Source organism: Labeo rohita, chromosome 12 (genome assembly GCF_022985175.1).
Source record: "Labeo rohita strain BAU-BD-2019 chromosome 12, IGBB_LRoh.1.0, whole genome shotgun sequence".
In the NCBI taxonomy this organism is placed as follows: domain Eukaryota; kingdom Metazoa; phylum Chordata; class Actinopteri; order Cypriniformes; family Cyprinidae; genus Labeo; species Labeo rohita.
In genome coordinates, this window is record NC_066880.1 from 8721126 (window position 1) to 8747563 (window position 26438).

General features: G+C 39.9%; 1 protein-coding gene across 4 annotated transcripts in view; it reads left to right on the forward strand.

Moving 5' to 3' along the window:
* Positions 1–26438, forward strand: part of bahcc1b (BAH domain and coiled-coil containing 1b) — a 123691-nt gene that overhangs the window by 89168 nt on the left and 8085 nt on the right. For 2 of the 4 annotated variants that reach the window (XM_051123980.1, XM_051123979.1), the window contains exons 11-24: positions 197–967; positions 7709–7866; positions 8513–8649; positions 9006–9113; positions 16683–16806; positions 17994–18231; positions 18325–18519; positions 20822–20986; positions 21104–21339; positions 21417–21494; positions 22316–22463; positions 22590–22707; positions 24001–24076; positions 25996–26104. In XM_051123980.1, coding sequence (XP_050979937.1) covers positions 197–967; positions 7709–7866; positions 8513–8649; positions 9006–9113; positions 16683–16806; positions 17994–18231; positions 18325–18519; positions 20822–20986; positions 21104–21339; positions 21417–21494; positions 22316–22463; positions 22590–22707; positions 24001–24076; positions 25996–26104 — 2661 coding nt within the window. The remainder of the gene's footprint in view (positions 1–196; positions 968–7708; positions 7867–8512; positions 8650–9005; positions 9114–16682; positions 16807–17993; positions 18232–18324; positions 18520–20821; positions 20987–21103; positions 21340–21416; positions 21495–22315; positions 22464–22589; positions 22708–24000; positions 24077–25995; positions 26105–26438) is intronic. The other 2 variants (XM_051123982.1, XM_051123981.1) reach the window with 2 other exon arrangements.

Below are 26438 nucleotides of genomic sequence, written 5' to 3' on the forward strand. Positions count from 1 at the left end.
TGACAAGGTCATATTGTGATGTGTATTACAAATGAATGGTAATGGTTGCTGGTTCGCTGTGCGCTGAAGTGTGTTTCAGGAGCAGTTAAATCTTTATGCTTGTAATAGAGTGACTTCAAACAAGGTTGAGGAGCCCAAACCAACATCAGTGTTTATGGAAACACTCAATCAGTTTTATTCCCATTTTTTCTTATAGATCTCCCTCCTGGCTACACTTACCCCGCCATCGCCATGGGTTACAAAGGTGGCCCTTCCCCTCAAGAAGTCCAATTGGCTGAGCATGCAGATTTGGAGGCGGAGCAAGCGGAACCCGCTGAACCTGCGCCTCAGCCTCACCCACTTTCTCCCAAAGGGGAGGAGCCTGTGTGCCACTCTAGAGTGGGTTCTCCTGTTAGAACATCCCAGGAAGTAGAAGATGAGGGAGGAGTAATAGAAGCAAATGGACAGGTTGATGAAGGACAGGTGGATGCCACTCTTTCACAAACTTCCCTTTGCCCCGTAACTGACTCTACCGTAGCGGACGCCCATCCGGACAGAGCGACGATGATCCCCAACAGCCAGGCGAGTGAAACAGAGAGTCCAGCACTAGCAGAAGACGACAAGGAGCAGGTTGAGGAGCTACAAGACTCAGCTGTGACCACCACCCAGGATTCTCAGTCTTTGGAACCTACCGAGCAGGATCCAGAGAGGACTGCTGAGGATGAGTCACCCATTGGCTCACCCTCACCGCCGTTCTCCCCCTGCCCCGTGTCCTCTGCCCTGGGGAACCAGTACCCTGGGAGCTGCATTTGGAGCCTGGAGCTGCTCATCGCAGCAGCGCTGTGTGCCACTCGAGATGCCTGTATGGCAGCCCCCGCGCCTGTGTCTAGGAACGCAGTGGCCCCAAATTATGGTATAGAGTTACTGAGTGAACTGGCGGAGCTGGAGCGATCCCAACAGCAGAGGAACAACACTGAAGAGAACAGAGGTAAGGATGAACATACACATGTGCCCAACAATATTCAGATGACTTCAATACTTACTCTGTGTGCAAAGTTTTCAATGACTTTCAGGGGATGTCTGCTTTTGTAAAGAAATTGGACCACAAAACCAGTCATAAGGGTCAATTATTTAAATAAATAAGCTTTCCATTGATATTTGGTTTGTTAGGATAGAACAATATTTGGCTGAGATACAACTAGATAAAATCTGGAATCTGAGGGTGCAAAAGAATTAAAATACTGAGAAAATCGCCTTTAAAGTTGCCCAAATTAAGTTCTTAGCAATGCATATTACTGATCAAAGATTAAGTTTTGATATATTTATGGTAGAAAATGTACAAAATATTTTACTTAATATCCTAATGATTTTTGACATAAAAGAAAACAAAAATAATAATTTTGAACCATGCAATGTATTTTTGGCTATTGCTGCAAATATACCCATGTTACTTAAGATTGGTTTTGTGGTCCAGGGTCACATATGGCTAGCAATATTAAGGTTAATCTTGCCTAGATGGCTTGTGTTGCCCCAAAACAGTTAGCCAGATATTTAAATGAACTGTTACTTAAAAAGACTGTTTTAGTGTTTAGTGACAAAACCAGTCATAAGGGTCAATTTTTTGAAATTGAGATTTATACATCTGAATAAGTAAGCTTTCCACTGATGTATGGTTTGTTAGGATAGGATGATATTTGGCCGAGATACAACTATTTGAAAATCTGGAATCTGAGGGTGCAAAAATATAAAAAAAATGAGAAAATCGCCTTGGTAGGAAATGTACAAAATATATTCTTTAAACATGATTTTTACTTAATATCCTAATGATTTTTGGCATAAAAGAAAAATCTATCATTTTGACCCGTACAATGTATTTTTGGCTATTGCTACAAATATACCCGTGCTACTTAAGATTGGTTTTGTGGTCCAGGATCACATATATAAAGTGATGATAATGTCAGTGTTTATGCATTTGAATGTTTTTCATCCAACAATGATCTGAAAAGGAAAGTGCTTGATGTGCCATAAGATGAACCCTCTAAATTAACTTTTAGAAGAATAACAAAAAGTGCTTAAATCCTTAGTTCTTGCTATGGTTACCTCCTCAAGCAAACAATTTTGAATTGTGAGCATTTATTTACTGCTGTTGTACCAGATCCTATCCATGTGGAAGCAGTTTGTATTACCTAAAACAGAGCATGCCATTGCAATATTATGTTCTATTCAATCAAAAGAGATTTACGTTGCAATGGAACAGTTGCAACAGGTCTTTCTTACATATCGTGACATACATCCAAGCGAAACGGAAACGGATCAAAGAAAAAATTGTAGCATAGGTTGTTGATCAGATAGATACCTATGTTAATGTGAGTTTGTAGTGGATTGTAAGAAATAGGTTGAGTTTAAGGAGATGAAATAATTGGAGAAGTCCAGCAAACGTCATGAGAGAAGACTGTTGTTTCCCCAAAAGATCAGATTATGAAATTTTAATACAGCATTCATGATAAGGTCACTAACATGCATCTGGAAAGTAGATATGCTGAATTTAACCAATTAGCTCTATGAGTACTTTTGTGGTTATTGAATATGCTGATGTGTACTTACAAGTACTTTTAAAACCTTTCCAAGCTTTAATTGTGGCTACCTTTGCCCTTAATTATTTGCACCCCGATCTCATTTGGTTACATCCTTCCCAATGTACACCAACACCACATCGACTGGGTACAAGGCTGTCCATCCTGTACCATTTCCAGCACCAACAGGTTTCCAAAAGGTAGTTAAAAAGACAGAGAAACAGGCGTTCTCTTCTTTCTTATCACAATAGAAAGCACACCCAATCACACACATGATTTAATTCCGCATCAGTGATTTGCATGAGCGGCCGTGTAGCGCTGTGATACAGGCGGCAGGGGAAGACCACGACGGAGGCTTTCATTTTGTTTTTTTTCTCTCCTCACAAAAAGAGGTGCAAAAAAACAGGGTTTTCAGCCCAGCCAGATCTCCAGGCTTTGTGTGAAGGAAAGATAACAAAGCCTCCCCCCCATACCACCATCCCGACAATACGTGCAGAGACACAGCGAAATACACACAAATGCTAACTCTCAGCTGACCGTCCAGCTTTCCACTTTCATAGGAACACACACACTCGCTCGCTCAACTGCGCACAAGCTCGCACTCTTGCCTTCTTTTCCTGCCTACAGATCAAATGCTCCCCGGCCTTTTGGGGTTCAGCACTTCCTGTGGGAGAGACTAAGACGGAGCGGTGAGGAGGGGGCCGTGTTTTTAAAGGGCTTTAGCCTGTCTTAAAAGGCAGCTCTAATGATAGCTAGTTCCCCCCGGGTCTGGCGGATTGGACTGTGTCCACTCACTCATCCTGAGGGACGGCTCCCCTGCCCCTGCTCCTCAAACCTGTTTGATCACTTTTATAAGCCTCATTTTAGATGGAAAAAAGCCTCGGTGCTTTCCCACAGCTTTCGAGTCCCTCAGTGCGAAGTTGATGAAATAGTAAAAACAGCTGATCTTTTTCCTCTCAGGACGACAGCGTTTTTGTCGGCTAATTAGGCCCCATTGTTGTGAGCGCTGTTTTAAAGGCTTGTTGCTTTTCCAGGGACCGTTTAGGGTCTCCCTGCCAAAGGATATTTTTATTTACGCCAGCATCCTCTAGCAGCTGAGAAATCCCCGACGCTCACACCGCGCGAGGGAGAAAAAAAGCTAACCGCATTTGGCGGCGTGCGTCGTTTTAGCTGTTTGTGTGTGTGTTTTCCACCCGTATTAAAATAGGGATGTAATCTGCTGTGTAATTCTTGTCTAAGCAAGCTGCACTAAAGGGACTAATAAGAGAATATGATGAAGCTCTTTGCAGCGGGGAAGAAGTCATCAATAAACACGCCCGCCGTTGAATTATTAAAGAACTGGAGGTGAGGCGGCCGTGCGGGCTGTCAGGAACCGGTCTCTCGCCGGCTAAAGATTTCATATGCGATTGGGTTTACTCTTCAGTGATTTACAGATTTGATTTCAAGCATTCTTATCTATGGCAGACGTCTCAGGCGCTCTGCTAACATTCCTTGTGGTGTTATGGGCATTGTGAAGTACGGACAAATAACGTGTGATAAAATTATATAGATTTTGAGAGGTTCTTTGAAGTATTGTTGGTAGTTGTTATTGATTGGTCAGTGATACCACAGCGTTCCCGCTCTTTTTTTTTCTCCCTCAGATCTCTGGGCTAAATGCTCTCAGAGAGTGTTATCTGTCTTCTCTCTTTCCCTCTCTCATTTTCATTTCTTTTTTGGGCCTCAGCTTTTCCATCCCACTCGCACGTCTTGCTTTCATGCTATCACTCTATCCGTGTGCCGTGCCGTGGCTCCGGTCCCCACCGGCCTCGTTACGGCAGGCCGATGGGCATCGATTTCAAAGAGACCACCACAGGGCTAAAAGTGGCACGATGATTTCAGCCAGGTGGGAAACTGAAGACCATCCCAGACCAGCATAATCCAGTCTTCCTCATCTTGTCTTTCTTTCTGTTCACTTGTCTCTCTCACTTTCCGTTTCAGCTGAGAGATTTCCTTCATGCGGCTGTAATTCTGTTAAAGCCCATACAAGTCGTCTTGCTCCTTTTTTAGGTGAATCTCACAGATTTGTCAAGAACTTGTCTAGGTCACATTAGAGCCCAAACACAAAAAGAAGAAAGAAACCGAACAAAGAAAAAAGAAATGTATTACGAATTTAATTATTTAATAAATAGGTAACACTTTACAATAAGGTGTCATTTGTTAACATTAACTAATGTATTAACTAACATGAATGAACAACGAACAATACATTTATTACACTATTTATTAATCGTTGTTAATATTAGTTAATAAAAATACAGTCGTTCATTGTTTGTTATTAACTTATGTTAACTAATGAACCTTATTATTTATTTATTTAGTCTCTAATTCATTTATAACATAACCTTATTTAGGACCGTTTTTTAAATGTTTGTTACATTAACATTTTACATTATTTTAATGACAATTTAGAACATTTTCCCTCAGTTCTCATTACTGTAATGCTAAAATGTATTATTATTAAATAGCATAGTAAATGATTCTGTATGTACTAGAGTACTAGATCAGCGTAAATTGAAGGAGAATAATAATTGTGGGAAATTAAAAGTATTTGCCTTAAGTTTATATATGTTAAATATATGGGGTGGTGAAGCATTGTAATATTGAGAATTTCGGTGAAAATGTGTTTAATTGTCATGAAAAATATATTTATTTACAGTATGACTTTTTTATGCTCATTAAACAGTACAATAAACATTTTCTGCCCCAGCTCTCATTTCTACAATGCTAAAACTGCATTATTATTATTTTCATTTATAAAGCATTTATTCAGTATGTAAAGTATTAAATCAGTGTAAATTAAAGAAATGCTACCCTGATGATTCCAGTAATTTTTCGATTTATATATCATTGTTTCTGATTAGAATCACCATTTAGAATAATGGGAAAGTAACATAAAGTGATACTGAGAATTTGTGGGGAAAATGTGCTTAACTGTCATGAAAAACATCTTTTTTTTTTTTTACATTATGACTTAAATTATTAGTTTCCCTTTTTCTTGATTTTTCTAAACATTTTCTGCCCCTGTTCTCATTATCTATAATGCTAAAACTGCATTATTGTAGGTTATTATTATTATTAAATGTAAAGCATTTATTTTGCATGTAAAGTATTCAATCAGTGCAAATTAAAGAAATGCTACCCTGATGATTACAGTAATTTTTCAATTCCATATATCAGTGTTTATAATTAGAATCCCCATTGAGAATAATGGGAAAATAACAATAAGTGATACTGAGAATTTGTGGGGAAAATGTGCATAATTGTCATGAAATAAATCTTAAGCGGCCATTCACACAAGTCTTTCTTTGCAAACGTGCTAGACTGATCCCTTTGACTGTCACATCTTGTGGCTTGAGCACTGCACGTTTAAGCCAAAAGTACTTTAGCACTTTCATAAAATTTAAAGACACCATCTAATGATCCTAAAAAACTGGCTTTGTTTTTTAAAGCAAAAATAAGTAAATGTGTGGTAAAATATGCTCTGAGAGTTTTTGTGAGATTTACAGTTTTCTCCCCCCAATTCTCCTGTCCTCTCATTCGGATTTGATCTCCTGCTCTCTGCCCTCTCCGCGTAGGTCTGCTCGTGCACCATGCATTTCCCCTCGGAGGAGAAAATTGGATTCTTTCCATGTTAGTAATGAGGGGATGTTTGCGAATAAATAGATAGCTCAATAAACACTTTACTTCTTATTGCCTGTCTCCCCTCCCTCCCTCTTTTCCCCCCTCATTCAGTCTCTCTCCTCGCCGATCCCATACTGTGCCCCTGCCTCGGCGTGACGCAACAAAATAGCGAGCCGTGGACGCCCGCTAACACAGACACAGCCACTCACACATACACACGCTCATGGAGTCTTCTCAGTATCCCCAGGCCAGCTTTGGCTGTCATGAATATTCAAGCCTCATTGGCTGAGTGGAGACTGAGCATGTGGCCTGCCCTAATGACAGTGATAAATGTTGAGAATTCGCCCTTCTTCATCTCTCTCTCCCTCTCTCTCTCTTTCGCTCTGTAACATGGCTCCTGGCATCTAAGCCTCATGTACAGAGATAAGCTCTCTGGTTAATAGCTATCATCATTGCTCATTCAGCCTCTGAAAGCACAAAGTGCTGTCAGGAAACAGCGGCGTGCTTAGAGGCGGCTTTGTACCGTTTGAGGCTTTCCTCTTTCTCTCGCACTCTCTCTCTTCCACTGTCTTTTTATTTTTGCTCCTTCACAGGTTTTTCCGCTCGCATCTTCTGGGACAGGCTGGATGTCAGTTTTGCTAGGTCACTTTTGAATATACACGGAGAGACAGTGGCCTCTGTTTACACCTGATATTAACATCTGTCTCAAGTGATTCCTGCTAAATACATGTGTAAACAGGGTCCATCAGGGACCACATGGGGATAGTTCAGCCAAAAATTAACATTCTGTTATCATTTACTCACCCGCATAAATACAGAGTTCAGGCATGAAACTCAAAATTGGCGCAGTCCAATAGATCTAGCTCAGTCTGACCTAATGACATCATTATCACATGGCAGCTGATTGGTTCTCTCCTGTATCAGTAGCCAAAGAGCTCACTGCTCAACATTCAAATATATTACTAGTGCTAGTTGTAGCAGTTTCGCAGCATGCTTCAGAAACCCTTCACCTTCCCCAGCTCCACCTGTACAGATCTGCTACGAGGTGATTCATGTATGCTAAAGGGGTTATTCATATATGTTATGTGTGCAGCAGCAATATTTCTTACATGCTCACAGCAGCATGTAGTGGATGTATTAACAGTAGCAAGTCTCGGTACTTGCTCTGCCGCAGCATAGCAGATCTATTTCGCCAACAAATTTTTCCCAGTGGAAAACAAAACGGTTTGGTTACCAATATTTTTCAAAAAATTTTTACCATACAGGTTTAAAATGAGTAAATGATGATACAATTTTAATTTTTGTATTAATCAAGGTCTTCAGGATTATTAGAAGCTTCCAGGTTGGAGCTAGGCTCTGTAGGAAGTTGTCCTTCTAGGAACAGGATCGGACATCCTAGATGGATGTCTCACTGTATATCGTTCTTCTCTGTCATTGTGAGATCAAATGATTTGATTTCTCCTTGAATTCATTTTTTTCCTTCTCATTCTGTTCAGAAGACGATATGCTGACCTTTGACCTTCAAAGTTTGGCAACCCTGGCTGCCGCCCGGGCCTTGGAACTGGCCCCACCCATACCAGCAGACTCAACTCCACCCCTTCGCAGAATCCTCAATCTGCGCAGGAAGTGCAAGTGGACGCCACGTCCCGAACCGGTACATGTAACTCAAGTTCATTTATAAACATTTCTTTTTTTCATTTATTTATGGAATACAACATATACCAACAATATTCCCAAATTTAAAGGGACATTTCACTCAAAAATGAAAATGCTGTCATTAATTACTCATCGTCATGTTGTTCCAAAGACCTTTGTTCATCTTCGGAACACAAATTAAGATATTTTTGATGAAATCTGAGAGCTTTCAAGCCCTGCATAGAAAGCAACGTAACTACCACGTTCAAGGCCATGTGACAGTAAAGTCATTATTTTTGTTTTCTTTGCATTCAAAGGGTGTCCTTACTACCTTTCTGTGCCTTGAATGTGGTAGTTGCGTTGCTGTCTACGCAGGGTCAGAAAGCCTTCGAATTTCACCAAAAATATAATAATTTGTGTTATGAAGATGAATGAAGGTCTTATCGGCATGTCGATGGGTATTTAATGACAGAATTGTCATTTTTGGGTGAACTATCTCTTTAAAGGTCAATCACTGTATGCTGTCACTGTATGGAAAAGAACATTTTTTCAAAATATCTCCATTTGTGTTCTGTGGAAGAAAGACACTCATATACAGTGGCACAATGTTGACATTGTCATTTAGATACTTTAAACTCACTGGAGATTATTCGTTCCATGTGTAGGTGTGTCCTGTTAAGGCTACCATGGAAACGCTGGACCGGGAGGAGCTAGCGATGCGTGTGCGGCTGGCAGAACTGCAGCGGCGTTACAAGGAAAAACAGAGGGAGCTGGCCAAGCTACAGAGAAAACATGACCACCAGTGAGCAAACCACAGACCACTTTCACAAACACACCCTCCACATATAAATGCACTCCGCACACCTTTCAAAACCCATTTACACACACATGCTCGGAGAGATCGAACTCTCTTCGATCCTCCGGCACATACACTCTCACAGTCTCTCTCCAGTTCTTTCTCTGTCCCCTCGCAACGCTCTGCTGAGACCACCCAGCGTGCGCTGAGCCCTCTTTGCATAAGCCTGAGCTGTGCTTAAGTCTTTCCTCTAGTCCACTCTCACAATTAGGATGGCTTAGTGTTTCGTTCCATTCAACATCGTTAATGTGAATTAGAGTGATTGACAGGCTGTGTGTGTGCGCGTGTTTGTGTGTTTACAGGAAAGAAGAGACCTCACGCAGTCCGGCTCGTCGAGGACCCGGAAGGCCACGGAAGCGCAAGTCCACCTCAGCACCCCCAATCCCCACCGATGGCCCAAAAAAAGTCAAGTGAGTGGTTTCTTTTGTACTTGTTTCACCAAACTTACAGTTTATACATGTTTATGAGGACCAAATTCCTGAAATGCAGTACAAATGACCTGCAGAAACTATCCTTGATAAAAGAAAGGTTCATAATAAAATGTAATTACACCTCAAACTATTCTGTTACATTTCTAAGAAGTCAAACTTGCAATTTTAGGGTTGAGAACAAGATATACACACCTTAGCAGCGACATCTGTACATATATTTAATCTATATATTTATTTATTTTAATGTTTAATCAAGATGGCAAATTAATTTTTTACTGTTTTGATAATGTGTCAAATACATCACAATACAGAAAATCAATCTGTCACTACTTTCATTACGACTTTAAACAATGGCTTGGCAAATGCTGTAGTATTTGGTAGTAGTTAACAAAAATCTAGTTATAATTAGCTTTATGTAGGAGCTACATGGGAGGTTCTCATAAGTATAGATGTACAAGTTGTGTGAGCACTGTGTGCGTTTAGAATCATATACTACTGCAAAGCAGTAAATAAAGTGTTATAGTAATAATGAAAATGCTCTTCCAGTTTCTAGAGCGAGAGAGTCAGGATTAAATTAGAGCTGTATTGCAACCAGTATTAAGCCTATCTTAGGAAACAATACCTTACCTTTACCCAAACGCTTCACATGCATTAATAACAGTCTAGATAGGAGATGTTTTGAAAGATTACGTTTGTGAAGTCATTTTGCACGCGCATGTGCGATCCGACTCTGCCATGTATGTAAATAAGTCTAGAAGGCTCCTATCAGTTCATACAAGGCAGACTAAGTACTTAATCAGTGCAAAGAGCTGTCATTAATCATATTTACAACTTCCATTGATTATCTACAAGTGTTGCGACTCCCTTCTAACCCATGACGCGTCTGCGATATTAATTTGATAAAGCGCGGAGACCAATTGCCTGCACCAAGTCAGGGCTCTAAGTTATCACTCTGATGGATGAGCGTTTTCCCCTGAGATACACCTCTGTTTACGCCAGGCCTCAGACATTTTGATAAACTCGGTCAAATCAAGTTTACCCTACCTGATTAACAAAACTCCCATTTTATTACTAGCCTGGTTGATTAGCAGCGTGCTAATGAAAAGCAGGAGCCAGAGCTTAATTACACATGCTATACCCAGTGCACATTTATCCCTGTCGTTAATAAAGCTCCCCTGCCAAATAAAACAAATGACAACTTCCCGCCACTAAAATTTATCCGAGTCGTAAAAAGCCTTTTTTAGAGTCTCTTTAGGGAATGGCAGAAAGAAGCCGAGGTTTGACTTTCTCATCATGGTTTACGTCAGTTTGATGGCAGACAACATGAATTGTTGAGCAATTGAACAGTAACATTTATTGTAGTGTTTGTCAGCATTATTGGATTTGAGGTTATGTGTTGGGTATGTTGGGGTTTTTTTTCAGTCTCTCACTGCCCTCGTGCATTTGTGTACTAAAAAGTGTAACATCCTTTGGCGTCAGGCCAAATCTGTTTGAGGTCAAAGGTCATCAGACAAGGTTTAGGGTGTTGACGGGTCGTCGTGGCATTGCCAAGAGGATCAAATCCCATATGAGCATGAGGAGAGGGCTTGTCATGTGATGTGTGCGGGAGCGCGCTTGCCCCAGTGCATCATGGGAGCAAAACCTGCACAGATTGCAGATTTTAGGCAGGACCACACTTAACTCTGAGTCTGATTATCCTTAGTTTCCTTTGGACATTTTAATGTTCCAAGAAGCATTGGGAGTAGGCATGTTTGACTTGTTTTCCAGGAAAAAAAAATCTAAAAATCATAAAAACAAACAAGATTCAAAAACAAATTTACTTAAGATGCAACCCTGATATTAAGACTTGTTTTTATAGATTATATCTTGAATATAAGTGTATTTTGTCTGGCTGCACTTTCAGAGTTGTTGCACTTTTTGAAGTCAGAGCAGACAAAATACACTTGTATTAAAGATACATTCACTGAAAACAAGTCATATATCTTATGCAGTGTTGCTTCTCAGATATCATTTTTCATATTTTAACTTATACACTACCGCTCAAAAGTTTGGGATCAATAAGACTTGTAATGTTTTTAAAGAAGTCTCTTGTGCTCATCAAGCCTGCATTTATTTGAGCAAAAATAAATGTAATTTAAAAAAAACTGTAATATTGCAAAATGTTATTACAGTATAAAATAATGTTTTTTATTTTAATGTATTTTAAAATATAATTTATTCCTGTGATGCAAAGCTGAATTTTCATCAGCTGTTACTCCAGTCTTAAGTGTCACATGATCCTTCAGAAATCATTCCAGTATGCTGATTTATTATTAGAATTATCGATGTTGGAAACAGCTGTACTGTCAAGTATTTTTTTTGGAGCATGTGATTCTTTTTTCAGGATTCTTTGATGAATAAAATGTTAAAATAGAACAGCATTTATTCAAAATATTTTTTTTCTAACATTGTAAATCTGTGCTGTCACTTTTTATTAATTTAACACATCCTCTGTGAATAAAAGTATTAATTTCTTTCAAAAAAAGAAAGAATTAAAACTGTCCCGAAAGTATCACAGGTTCCAAAAAAATCACAACTGTTTCTAGCACTGATAATAAATCCGCATGTTCATATTTTTGAAGGATCATGTGACACTGAAGACTGGAGTAATGATTCTGAAAATTCAAATTTAATTACAGATATAAATTAAATTTGAATGTATATGAATATAGAAAAACTTTGTTTTACATCATAATAATATTTCAGAATATTACTTTTTTTTTCTTTTAACATTTTAATGGACAATATGTAGGTTCTTTATTAAATGCAGTACTGTTAATCCAAGAATCCTGAAAAAATGTAATTGTTAATTAGCACAACTGTTTTCAACATTGTTATAATAAGAAATGTTTCTTAAGCACCAAATCTGCATATTAGAATGATTTCTGAAGGATCATCTGACACTGAACTGGAGTAATGAGGTATAAATAAACAAAAATGTTAAGTTTATTAATAGAAAACCAACTGACATTTACTTTAAGAAGGAGAAAAATAGCAAATGTACACATTTTATGTAAGATTGGGTTTAAAATGATAAAACATACTGTTCAAAATGTAAACAAAACATATTTGATCATTTTGTAGTTGTCAAACGGTTTCCTGCACATGGAAACACAGCAGAGTGCTCATATACTGGGATTTATGCCAATATATATTCATTTGCCGGAATGATTGAGGGTTGTGATGGTAAATAATAGCAACCTACAGCATCTTTTCCAGTGAGAGAATGCTGGAATTTGATTATTGGACTGTGAAGGAGACCATGGCAGGAACATGCGCACACACACATGACCGTTTTCTCCTGCTCTCTTTAGCTGTCTTCCTCCTCTCTTTCTCTCTCTCTCTTCTTGATGATTGTGTCTTGCTAATCAATGCCCTTCCCTGAATAGCATTACTGTGTAATCCTGACCTCTCTGAGGGGAAGGGGTTTGTAATTAGAGGACTGCGAATTCTCCTACCAGCATGCTCGCTCAAGTACACACACACACATATACACACACTCTCTCTCTCTCAACAGCAGGAATGTGACATGGAGTTGACACAAGGACTAGAGGGGCCTTTCGGGGTCAGGAGGTCAGAAGGTCGCCTTTGGGTGGCGACAGGCAGAGCGGAGAGGAGGGCGGGGGGCTGTCAGCTCTGCTCTTTAATAGACGCCCATGCCACAGTCCTCATCAAGCCGAAGCAACCGCACACCAAACCCTGCCTAGGACCTGGTGTCGGGTTACTAATCAGGTTTCCACGGTTACCTGGTCTCCCGGGCCTTAGGGGTTTTAGAGACTCTGTGGCATTTAAATGCAGTAGAAGCGAATCGGAGATGCACGCGGTCAGGGAGAAAATACCAGACCAAAGCTTTATTCTCTGTTTTGACAAAAACAGGGCCTTTATTAAGGCCCTTAACGACTTCATAAGACCCTAGTTGAGGATCTGTAGATAGATGTACTTGTGGCACAAGGAGGAGAAAGGAAAGTGCACTCAACACTCTCTTTACTCTGTTCAGAGCTGGGCAGTTTACTCTCGGTAATGCTTTTGTTCTTTAAGATATTTCCTGCAGTTCCATTCAGTTTGGTTGTGCTCAGTGCATCGTCTCCCAAAAACAATAATTAATCTCCAGGTGTGTTTTGAAGGGGTGTTTGGAATAGGGATTGTCGGTAATATGGTAATATGATGTTTTTGGATGAATTTATTGGATGCAGATGTGGAGAATGGGGTGTAGACGGGCATGTTCACGTTGCATGTGGTGGCGGGTCGATAGAGGTTAGTGTCCATTGATCCAGCTCCGGTCAGTCGAGTGACTCCCTCTGGATTGCTCTCTCTCTCTTTCTCTTCTTTCTTTCACTTCACTACATCAGATGTTCTTATTTGTTCTCCACTTTGATCTTGAGCCATTTCTCTTTCTCTATTGGATCGTTTGGGTGTGCATCTGGCTTTTCTGGTTTTGTTTAAGCTGACAGAGATGCATTTGTCTATAGTAATACTAATTTTCATAAAATCTTATGTTTACACTAATAAATTACATATTTATATATAAATATAGATATTTAATGAATGTGTGTATATATATATGTGACAGTTAAGACTAAAAATGTCTATTTTAAATAAATGTTGCTCTTTTAAACATTCTATTAATCAAACAATTCTGAAAAAAATCAATTTCTGTACAAAAATAGCATATTAGAATCAGCTTATTAGAATGATTTCTGAAAGATCATGCGATATTAAAGAATAGAGTAAAAGTTGGAAAAGTTTGCCAACTCAGGAATAAAGTACATTTTAAAATATATTCAGATATTTTAAATTGTATTATGATTTGTTTTACTGTATTTTTGATTCAAGTAAATGCTTTGTGAGAATAAAAAATTATTTATAGAAATTTGTTTATTAAATATCTGCATTAAAAATATATAATAATTTGTATAATATGTTATTATACTAATTGCATTACATTTATAATATACAGTTGAGGTCAAACGTTTTACATACATAAAAGTTGACATATACCTTTTCACACTTTGGACAACTGAAGGACTCATAAGCAACTATTATAGAAGGTTCAAATGCTCACTGATGCAAAAACAATGCATTAAGAGCCAGGGGTGTAAACTTTTGAACAGAATGAAGATGTGTACATTTTTCATAAATATCATATTTTTTTCATTTAGTTTTGCCTTTCAGAAGCTACAGAAGATATTTCCCAGAAGACAAAATAAGTCAAATTTACCCTAATCTTCAAATTCAAAAAGTTTTCACCCCCTGGCTCTTAATGCAGTTTCCTTTTGAAGCATCAGTGAGCGTTTGAACCTTCTATAATAGTTGCACATGAGTCCCTCAGTTGTCCTCAATGTCATCTCAAAATAATACAGTCATTGCTGGAAAGGGTTCAAATATGCTAAACTGCTGAAAAAGAAAAGAATTTGTGGGACCTAAAGGATTTTTCTGAAGAACAGCAGGCAGTTTAACTGTTCAGGACAAACAAGGGACTGTTTGTCCCTGTTTTGTAAAACCATAAAATGTATGTAAACTTCTTAAGATATTTTTCACGAAAAAGTTAGGTAGTACATTTTATCTCAACTACAGCACCAAGACAAACAGTCTGCTCAGTCGATTCAATCTTTGCAGATGTGTATTGTATTTGGCAACTTTGGTAAGCATTATGAACTATGTTATATTAGTTCTGAATTTGTAATGCATTCTTAGAAAGTTGCAGTCGACAAATCGGAATGACTTTTGCCACACAAACATGTTTTTAGACGAGGTTTTTGGAGCCTGCTCTATGTTTTTCCACCCATCTGTCCTGGTCATGTATCTGTGCCTCTCTGTCTCTGCGGGATCCTCCCTCCATCTCCAGATAAAGCAGGGGCTCATTGTATTGAGGAGGAGGGCTGGGGTCTATGTGTTGGGGACACTGATTCTTTCTGACAGCGCCGGCCAGAGTAAAGGGCAGACAGCCAGTGTTCAGACAGCTGAAAGGAAGAGTGGAACACAACACAGCCAGTGCTGGGCCTGTGCGGTGAATGCGTGTCTATGTAAGCGAATGTCTTCATGCATGCATATATGCATCATACATTTCTGCCTGGTCTTCTAACTAAATAGGTAATCCTGAAATATCATATGCGTTTATTGTATTTTGATGTATGTATCCAGACATATGCATGCCAAACTTCATGCAGCCTTTTTATTTTGCTGCAAGGTGTATGGGAAGCCAAATGCTGCAAAAGTGGGACAAGACTGCGCTGTTCAGCTGAACAAATTATTCAATATTTCATTATTCATTAATCAATTATTTTTGTATCAATTATTAATGACAAATTGTCCATGTGCAACCCAGTGGGCAGTGCATATCGGTTCTGCGCGGATCAATTTGGCCAGTGCTGCACTATTAGTGGGTCACACAAATAAACGGTCCAGCCAGTTGGGACACGCTGTGCAATTTGTTGTAGAATTATATGATGTTGCCATGAGCAGTAATTTAAAATTAGAAAGGTTTTCAACCCTTTATATAACCAATAACATCATACACATCATTATGGTAAAGATTACACTTTAAGTTGAGCATAAATTGTAATAAACATTAAGCACAGTAAACAAAGAGGCAGTAATTGATTTATGCATACTGTGGTGGGAACGCTGGGAAACAGTCCAGCATCTGACACTGTGGAAATCACGGGGTCAAGTTGGTGATGTGGCACCTCGATTAACAAGAAAAATTAAAAATGTCTTCATGGTTTGCTTTGGGAGTGACTGACTATGGCTGTCGCTAGGACACAGAAGGGAGGCTGGAATTCACCAACCACACGTCGACACAGCTTCCGACGCTCACCTGCCAATCATCCCGGTGAGTGACGGGCCAGCTGATGTCTGCGCCGCCACCCCCCGCCCCGAGCACCAACTAAGGCAGCCTGTGGCAGGGTTTGAAGTAGCTGTCTGCTTCTCGGGAGTAAAAACACTGATGCTTACACACTGCAAAACGAGAGGCCGATCGGCGCAGAGTGAGTGTATGAGCCTTATTTCGGTGTAATAGGTCTGCTCGATGGTTGGCTACACACACACTCACTCACTCACTCTCGTTGCCCTCCTGAAGGCCTGTGCATTGTGCTGCTTTGTGCAGGAACAGATGCATTGATATGGTAATAAGACAGAGAAGGTTTTTTTTATTAATGTAATGCTGGAATTCACAGCCCCGAAACCATTGGCACAGAATGGGAAAGGAGTAAGCAGAGACGGAGAGACTGAGACGAGGGAGAGCGAGGAAAAAAGAACAAACAAAATTATGAGTGGGAGGTTGCTTTACCAGCACTTCTCTCAGATATTTCTCGGTTTGGCGTCAGATCCCAATTTTTCAAGCGTGCAGCGGGGAACCAGGCCCCTGCCTCTCCATTCATCAAAGCCTGAAAAGAAGGTTATTAGAGAGCCACAGAGAGGGAAGGCAAGCCCTCCGCTCGCCTCTGATCTCTCCTTTTCATCCTTCGTTCTTCTCTCCCCTCATGAATACCTCTCTGTTGTGATGGACAGGTCGGCTGGAGCGGGGGCGGGGCCGGGACTGCTTACGGCGGAGGACTTGACTAGAGGAGGAGACAGGAAGAGGAAGAAGAGAAGGATGACCAGTAGCCCTTACCACCATCTCAGTAGCACACAGGTTTGTAGCTAATCACTTCTAAACTGGGAAAAATGTGTTATGTTTTTGGAAATGTCAGCTTAAATATGCTGTTGTATGTTGTTTTTTGTCTCTTGGTTACTTGGTTTTCTGTCACATGGTTAAATACATTTCAAAACATAAAGAACTGTTGAATTTTAGCATCCAGCTAAATGCAAGAAGAGATCAATCACAGCTGAGTGTGCAGATATCACAATTATGTCACTGCTGTCAAGTAGATTTTAAATGTTTATTCAAAATATTTCTTTAATAAGTAAAGTGAATTGTTTTTGAAATGTCACCAAACTTTGCTATTGTTTCTTCTCTCACATGTATAAAATTAAAGACTCATCGAAATCTAGCATTCAGATAAATGCAAGAAAAGGCAAATCACAATTTAATTGGCCAATATCACCATTATGTTATCGCTGATGATTCGTTTTTTAATGCCAAACATTCTTTTAAAATTTTAATTTTACATTTCTGTAAACAGTAAATTTATACTGTTTTGAAATGCCACCTTAAACTGTTTTCTGCCTTCCATGGTTAAATACAGGTAAAAAAATTAAAAACCCATTCAAATAAACAGAAGAAATGAGATCAATCACAATTTATTTTGCCAAAAGTACAGTGATGTCCAGTGTTGCCAAGTCTGTGGTTTTCCCGCAGAATTGGACTACTTAAAAACTGTTGTTTTTTGTGTCTGCGACCCCAATAACATGATATTTAGCCTTGTAATACGAATTTTACAGGGGTTCTCTCCCCGCAACACGATGAACTAGTTTTGTTTAGTTGAATTAGTGAATTAGTTTTGATTAGCAATTGGGCAGGTTTTGCTGTGAAAACCTGGCAACCCATGTTATGTCAGTGTTGTCAGTTAGATTTTGAATACAAAGCATTCAAAATGATTTTTGAACATTCTTTTAAAATTTAAAAATTGGAATTTGGCATTTCTGTAAACAGTAAATTCATAGTTTTTTTAAACCTGGCAACCCGGTTTAAGTCAACATTAAAAATGAGTTTGAACATGTTTTTTTTAGAAGGGGACAAACATTTGTTTAAAATATTTCATTAAAATATTTAGAGATGGAGTGGTTGTGAAACATTAATACATAACTGCTTTGCAAGCATTATAATAATGCAACTGAAATTTTGCCTTTGGTTTAATTCTCTTCCTCTCTCCGTTTCAGATGAAGGCTCACTGTAGGCCAAGAGGCAGGCCAAGACTGCTTAGCACGAAGTTTAAACAGAAAGCTTGCTCACAGCTGAAGCAGAAAGCCAAAGCCAAGCGTGGATCTCGACTGGTGAACTTGTTGTGTCACAGAGAAACCAATACGCAGAGCAGTATTACAGAACATCTGTCCCGAGAGCACAGTGGAAAAGAAGAACACACACATAGTAATAAAACCGGAGAGCACAGTGACACAGGTAAACATAAAATATGCTGGGTGTATTTTAAGTGCATTAATATTTAGATCACTTTTGATTATTTCGCTTTGATTAACTTTTGGTCTGTCCTAGCAGGCAGTGTGGCAGCAGTCCACCGGGGATCCGATGGGAAAGGGACTATGATGAGAAGAGGTGCAAGGTCAAAGGCCATCCTGAGCCCCTCACTCCTGCCAACCCGAACGCAGCAGCTGCTATGCAATACAGCTGTGACCAATAGCAAGCTAGAAGCTACCGAGAAGGGCATCTCTCCCTCCGACAGCGACACAGGTGAGTTATAGACCGAGGGAGATGCATCCCACCATGACGATCAGCGGATCCTCTCATTTCACTGCTCGACTGTCATGGCATTAAAAAAAATTAACGACACCTTCTCAGGCATGCACTGGGCAAAACCCAAGCTGTAATGCTAGCCCGTGTCATGCTGTGTTCAGAATGCCACACCTACAGGGAAAAAAGAGATGCGTTCCCTCCACTGCCCCAGTTCCGCTACATGTTTTAGTCCACACTGCCTGCGAACACACTTCTGTAAGTGAACAAAGTGGAGATGAAATCGTGGCGGTAATGAACGCTAATGTGAGCTACGCCTGCGGTCGAGCTAGGCGGTGTTGTCGCCGCTCTGTTAATTGCCCTGAAAGTTATCCTTTTCACATTTCACGAGCTTGCGAGAGTGTTGACGAGCGCCTTGTAAGTGACAAGTGTGTCAGCACTGTGTTGACACCCGACACTGCTGCCACCGTGCCATCTCCGCTTTATGCGAGACACACATAGCCCACAGACGGCATCTGCCAATACGTATCTGACACCGAAGCATGCGAGTATGACTTTGTGCATAAAACAGGTAAAAAAAAATGTGGAATCGCAAAGGTATTTGTATGTTTTTGAAAGAAATTCACATGTAAGTGATCCAATGTATAGTATAAAATACATAATGATAAAAAATGATACAAAAACAGTGCCACAGAAAGCATGAGATGTAACATTATCTGAATGTCTTAATAAACTGACAGCTAGAATGCAAAAGGTGTCAAATAGCTGTTTCCATTCGAGTTATAAACTTACATCAAGGGAGCAAAATTGAAATGGAAGTTTTAGGCATTTGGGAAATATTATTTAGTAATATTTTGAATTAGCTTATTTTATTTTCAATATAATTTTAGGTTTGTAATTTTAGCACTTCAACCAGGGTTGCCAAGTCTGCATTTTTCATGCATAATTGGGCTACTTTTAAACGGTTGCCACATGTTGATTTTTTCCCTGCTGGTTAATGGTTTTATATTTTACTGAAATGTTTGTACTGAAATATTTTATATTCTACCAATGATAAAACTGCGGTAAATTTTATGTTTTGTGAAGGAGGGCCCACTGGGAAGGAGCTCTTGAGCTGTGTTTATGATCACTGCAATATATTGGTTTTCAACAGTGACTGTGAAATATGTACGCTATGCATTTTGGGTTTTGATATTTGGGATTTGTCATTGAGCTACTTTTGTTATGCAGACCTGGCAACCTCAGCATAAACTTGCACTTTATATTAGGTAGTTGCCAAATTTCAAATTACATAAATCACTTGAAATGTATTCTTACTGAATAAAAATGTACTTAAAATACTCTTAAGTAAGTATAAGTTATAAGTTTCAGGAAATTAAAAAAAAATTATTTTTATTTTGCCGTTTTCATTTAGCAATTTGTGTGTTATATCCCAAAATTCATTACTTTGTTTAAAGAACAGAATATGTGACCCTGGACCACAAAACCAGTCTTAAGTAGCACAGGTATATTTGTAGCAATAGCCAAAAATACATTGTTTGGGTCAAAATTATTGTTTTTTCTTTTATGCCAAAAATCATTAGGACGTTAAGTAATGATAATGTTTCATGAAGATATTTTGTAAATTTCCTACTGTAAATATATCAAAACTTTTTTTAAGAACTTCATTTGGACAACTTAAAAGGTGATTTTCTCAATATTTTAATTTTTTTGCACCCTCAGATTTTCAAATAGTTGTATCTCGGCCAAATATTGTCATATCTTACCTAACCATACATCAGTGGAAAGCTTATTATTCAGCTTTCAGATGATGTATACATCTCAATTTTAAAAAATGACCCTTATGACTGGTTTTGTGGTCCAGGGTCACATATTTGAAATAGATATACATATAACAGGGTGCCATTTTTGTCAATTTAATTCTTAATTATTCTTTGAAGGCCAAGTTTAAGTATCAGTTTCTTTCAAAAACATATTTTTGTAGTGATTCCAAGCTTGTAAGTAGTTGTGTATGTGTGGCTGTAAACAGGAATCGGATACTAGAGGCAGACACTTGTGGGAAGCAAAGGTCTGGTGGTCAAACCTGTCAGTGACTAGACTTCTCTGACCGCCACAGTTCCTGTGAACGTTGACAGTCACAGCCACATTTGGCACCCATTTCATGAACTTTGCTAAATATCGAACAAATCATACAGTGAGAGAAATCGTCAGGCTGCGTTCACCATGACCGATTCAGATGCCCGCTGTGAACTGTAGTCCAGTCAAGATGTCAATGCATTCAATCGATCTATCATTTTCACAGAGGAGGAAGATGACGGCATCTATGACAGCGAGGAAGGAGCGGAGGGCATCAAGAATCTATCATCTAAAGAGCAACTGTCTGGAGTCGGCCGTCCTTCACAGTGCTCCATCGTGAAGCTCGAGGCCAATCAGAAAGCCAAGAACAAAACGGAAAGACAAGGATTTGGTAAATGTTACATCCTTATTTAATTAGACAGCAGGGATTGACAGATATCACCTTAGTTCATTCTTAGCATACACTCATTTTTCACTGTCACACAATGTTTTTTTGTATTCCCTCCAGGATCTATGAATGTGTCCGTCACTAAAGACGAGGTGAAGAGAAGGAAGGCCCCCTGTAGGCCGGCCCTGGTCAGTGCTGACCATAACCACTCAGAACTGGAGGAGGAGAGGAGATTGACTGGCCCCAAGTGGAGAGAGGGGTCAAGGGAGAACACCTTTGACCACACTAGGGTTCTCAAGACCTCACCTACTCCACGAGAAAGAACCACCAGGAAGAGCGCTGTGCTTCTTGGGAAGGTATATCTATGTCTTATTGCAATAGTTTGGCTTGTGGAGGCCTAACTATGCTAACATGTTCCTTATGGTTGTTTCAGAGGAAAAGCTGTTGGTTAGAAGCACTGACGTCTCAGTATGATGACATCACTTGGAGCAGACGAATCAGAAACAAGCAGGTATATAATGGTTTTCAGTTTCCATAAAAATTAGATAACCAGCATGTTGACAGTCTTGCTGGTTAGGCTAAGCTAGTTAAAACACCTAGTAGGCAAGCTACTTTTGAGCTCATTTATTAGAGTTCTACTGAAAGCCGGTGTGATCTAGCAAGGCTGCAGCGCCACATAGCGAATTACCCCCTAGTGGCCTAGATCTATCTGCCTTGCCCTCTTGGCACCCATAAAAAGTCATCCCTCCGAGAAGGATTATGCAATCTTGCTCGGTTTGTCCTGTCAGGGGCTCTCGTAAATCTGCTCACAATAAAGATAAGATGGGATCCGCCTGCTAATTCACAGGCTGAATCATGCATTGTCTAAATAAAACAGTCAATAGTTTTGAAAGGATTTACACCATAGGCGTCAAGGCTGTCACCGTCGGCCCTTTGTGAGGTCATCAGCGAGGCATGCGAGGGGACTTTGCCTGCCTAATCAGCGGGTGCGGAAAATTCCCGCTCCGCTCAAAGAGCGCGATAGAGAACAAAGACGTGCATCATTCTTCACCTGGGCCTCACCCTAGAGACGCACTTGTAAAATGAAAACCGAACAGCATCACCCCAAGTGACGAAACCTCCATCACATTAATATATGACAGCTTTTTTGAGCAATGTTAAGTACCAAGGGCTGTGCACAAGAATGGACCTGTTAAGGTGCGAGAGGTTATGATATATTTGGATGGGAGTTTGAATGAATGTTGGAGCCCTGAATCACTCTCTCCGGGGCCATTATGGGTGGTGAGTGTGTGTGAGTGAGAGAGACTCACATGCCTTTTCGTGACTGTTTAGCAGGCTAAGGGGCGAGCAGTCAGTCGTTTGCTGGAGAGCTTTGCTGCCGACGAGGGATTCCGGATGGATGACGACAGCAGCTTTTCAGAGGGAGAGGAAGAAGAAGAGGAGGAGGAGGAACCAGAGCTGATGGGCAGTGGACTATCGGGTAAGATATATACAAGTGGAAATGCATAATGCTGTTACATTTACATGCAACAAAATTTCGAGACAGGATGTACATATGGCAAAAGGAGAATGCCCTCTCACTTTAATCTGTCTTTGTCACAACCAGCCCTGCCCAACTGCATTCTCACCAAAGAAATCCTGAGGGACGGGCTGAAAGTGTTAATCTCAAAAGAGGACGAGTTACTGTATGCTGCATATGTACATACACTGGACCTACCTGATATGTAAGACAACCTCCCTGTATTTTTAATAAAAAAAATGGAAGGATGGATGGATGGATGGATGGATGATGGAGGGATGGATGGAGATATAAATAGATGGATGGAATAATGAATGGAACAATGGATGAATGGATGGATAAATGGATGAATAGATATATAAATGGATGGATGGTAGACGGAAGAATGGATGGAACGATGGATGGATGGAATGATAGAGATATAAATGGATGAATGGATGAATGGAACAATAGATGGATGAATAAATAGATATATAGATGGAGGGATGGATAGAATGATGAAGGGATAGCTATAAATAGATGGATTAATGAATGGAAGGAAAGAATGATGAATGGAACAATCGATGAATGAATAAATAGATATAGATGCATGGATGTTTGAGGGAGGGATGGATGGAATGATGGAGATATAAATGGATGGATGGATGGAATGATGGAGATACAGATGGATGGATGGAATGATGAATGAAACAATCGATGGATGAATAAATAGAAATATAGATGAATGGATGGACGGATGGATGGATGGATGGATGGATGGATAGAATAATGGATGGATGGAATGATGAAGGGATAGATGGATGGATGAATGATAGAGATATAAATGGATGGATGGATGGAATGATGGAGATATAAATGGATGGATGGATGGATGGATGGATGGATGGAATGATGAATGGAACAATCAATGGATGAATAAATAGAAATATGGATGGATGATGGAATTATGGAGATATGGATGGATGGATGGATGGAATGAAGGAATGATGAAGGGATGGATGGATGGAACAATTAATAAATAGATTTATAGATGGATGGATGGTTGATGGAGGGATGGATGAATGATGGAGATATAAATGGATGGATGAATGGAATGATGGAGATATAAATAGATGGATGGATGGAATGATTAAGATACAAATGGATGGATGGATGGATGGAATGATGAATGGAACAATCAATGGATGAATAAATAGAAATATGAATGGATGGATGGATGGATGGATGGATGGAATTATGGAGATATAGATGGATGGATGGATGGATGGATGGATGGATGGATGGAATGAAGGAATGATGAAGGGATAGATGGATGGATTGAACGATGAATAAATAGATTTACAGATGGATGGATGGTTGATGGAGGGATGGATGAATGATGGAGAGATAAATGGATGGATGAATGGAATGATGGAGATTTAAATAGATAGATGGTGGATTAGATTCAGATTTAGATTAAAATAATTAAAAAAACCTTTCTTTATTTCGATCTCTTCAGCTATAGTGTTGTTGTTGAAGGAGAGCGCAGAAACAGGCAGAGGATCTACTCTCTGGAGCAGCTGCTTCAGGAAGCGGTGAGACCCTTTAAAAAGCTTCTTCAGGGGACTCGTTCCCCTAAAGACCACCTCCATCTTCCCATACAGGCCTTGGGCCGAACCAGCCCTTCAGGCCACCCTCACAGGCTCTCACAGACCCCTTGTTCTCCCCCCAGAGCCCCATCAGCTCAAGGCTCTGTGACTTTCTCTGCTAAAGCAGTTAAGAACATGACATCTGGGGTTGTGTGAGTGTGTGAGTGTGCTCCGATAGACAGTTACTTAGCCATGAAGCGTGTAAACTGCTATGATCGGTGTGTGAACGACTCCAGTCCAACTTTAGGCATTCTTTCACATTTGCGTCTTTTATTGCTTATTTTTTATCTCATTGAGCATCAAATTCATCTGTAAAGGAACAGCATCTGGTTGTGATAGAGGGAAGTAGGCAACCGAAGGAACTTGCTAATACAGCCTTTTTTTTAGCAGTACCCTTCGTTAGCTGCTCCTAATGCGGTCCAGCAGTCCATTAGATTCCTGCATATACTGTTTCACGTGGTGACTGTATATAACTGTTCCTTATTAGTTCTGCGCGGTCCCCCTAGGAGGACGTACAGAAGAGCATGTTTTATCCTTTTTTTAATTTATTTATCTTCTTATTTAGGAACATCTTTGGGGCTGAACTGCGGGTTACACTTACACGCATAGTTTATCTAAGCCGACGGGGAAAAAGGGAGCTGATTACACACCGTAAACCAACAGCTCTTTGTCGGCATGCATTCATTTGAATACATTACATGCGTTACTTCTCTCATTCATCTCTCCCAGTATCATAGGCGGAAAAAAAAATGTCTCGCTGCCTAGGGACCGCCTATCGCAAGCTTTACCCACCCGTCCCCAGTTTCCCTCAAAGACGTATTAATGAGCATGCTCTGTGCAACTCTCAAATTCAGTACAGTACACAAAACATCTGAAGATATCTCTTCTTGATACAATCCACAAGCTGCAACACAAAAAGCTCTTGATTGTTCACAAAATGCAAAACAAAGAGGGGAGGTTGTCATTTGTGTCAGTGTTGGATGTGATTGTGCATAGTTGTGGGAGAGAGATAAAGCTGGGAGAACAGAAAAAACGAGAGCTAATGCTATATTCTCATTGAAGGCTAGCGCAGTAAAAGCTTTGACATTCCACTCCAACAAATTAGACTCGCCCATAAGCCTGCAGCATTGTTCCTATGTGTATGTTTGTGTATCAGCGTTACTGGAACAAGTGTGGAATTACAAAGCAAGCACAGCTCAGGTTTACATAAACTTAAAGTCAACATGAAACCAAAATTCACCTTATTTCCTAATTCAAACTCATTTTGGTGTGTTATACTTTTCAGGGGAATCTAGCTACTAGCATTAGCCTCCCAGTGCAGTGAATACCTCCTGTGCTGCTTTTAAGACTTCTTATCAGTCGTTTGCTTCCAACACCACTACCTGCATATCCCGGCCAAAAACGTCCAAGCTCGCCGTTTGCTCTGTCAGAAAGGCCGTATCTACAACAGACCCGTTTGAACCAGGCCTGAAAAAGCCCTCAGTGCATGTGCCCTGTGTAGTGGGAGGGGAGCTGGCAGCCTCACAATAAAGTCATCGATTTAGGCCTTTTTCACCTCTCTGCTCTTTCATTCCATTATTTCAAAGCAGACGTTCATTCAGTGATGCTGATTTTCTCTTTTTAGTCTCGTTCAGTATGAGAAACTGTCTATGGGAACAAAATCAAACAACTGCGTCTCTTGAGAAAGGTATACCCATGGCTGTAATTGCCTTAAGGGGAGGGCCTCAACGATATCTGTGCTTTTGCAAAGTGGACGTCTCATGTTCTTCATGTGTGTCTTTTAACTAAATCAACGTGTTATGCTTGATAAGCTGCCTGGCTGCAAGATATGTAGGTTAATTTTTAAAGTCATCCATGTGTTTCAGGTTTTAGATGTGCAGCCTGAGACGGTGGAAATTCTGACGGCTGGAACAAGAGTGTGCGCTTACTGGAGTGAACGCTCCCGCTGTCTGTATCCTGGATATGTCCGTAAAGGTGAGATCATTCTCACATGTGCAAACACACACACACACATACACACACACACACAGAGAAAGAAAGTCTTCATCTACACTCAAAAGCAACCTAGATACCTATCGCCTTGGTATCTGAGCCATTCTACAGAACTGAAGTCATCATTGGAAACTTCATGGAAAATATTTTTTCCAAAACATTTGTATGTATGCAAATTGTATAATATCCAAGGTACACATTTTCAGAGATGGCAAAAGTACACACATCCTTCACTGAAGTAGAAGTACAGATAGTCATATTTAAAAATACTCTGGTAAAAGTAGAAGTACTGACTACACTTTTTTACTCAAGTTAA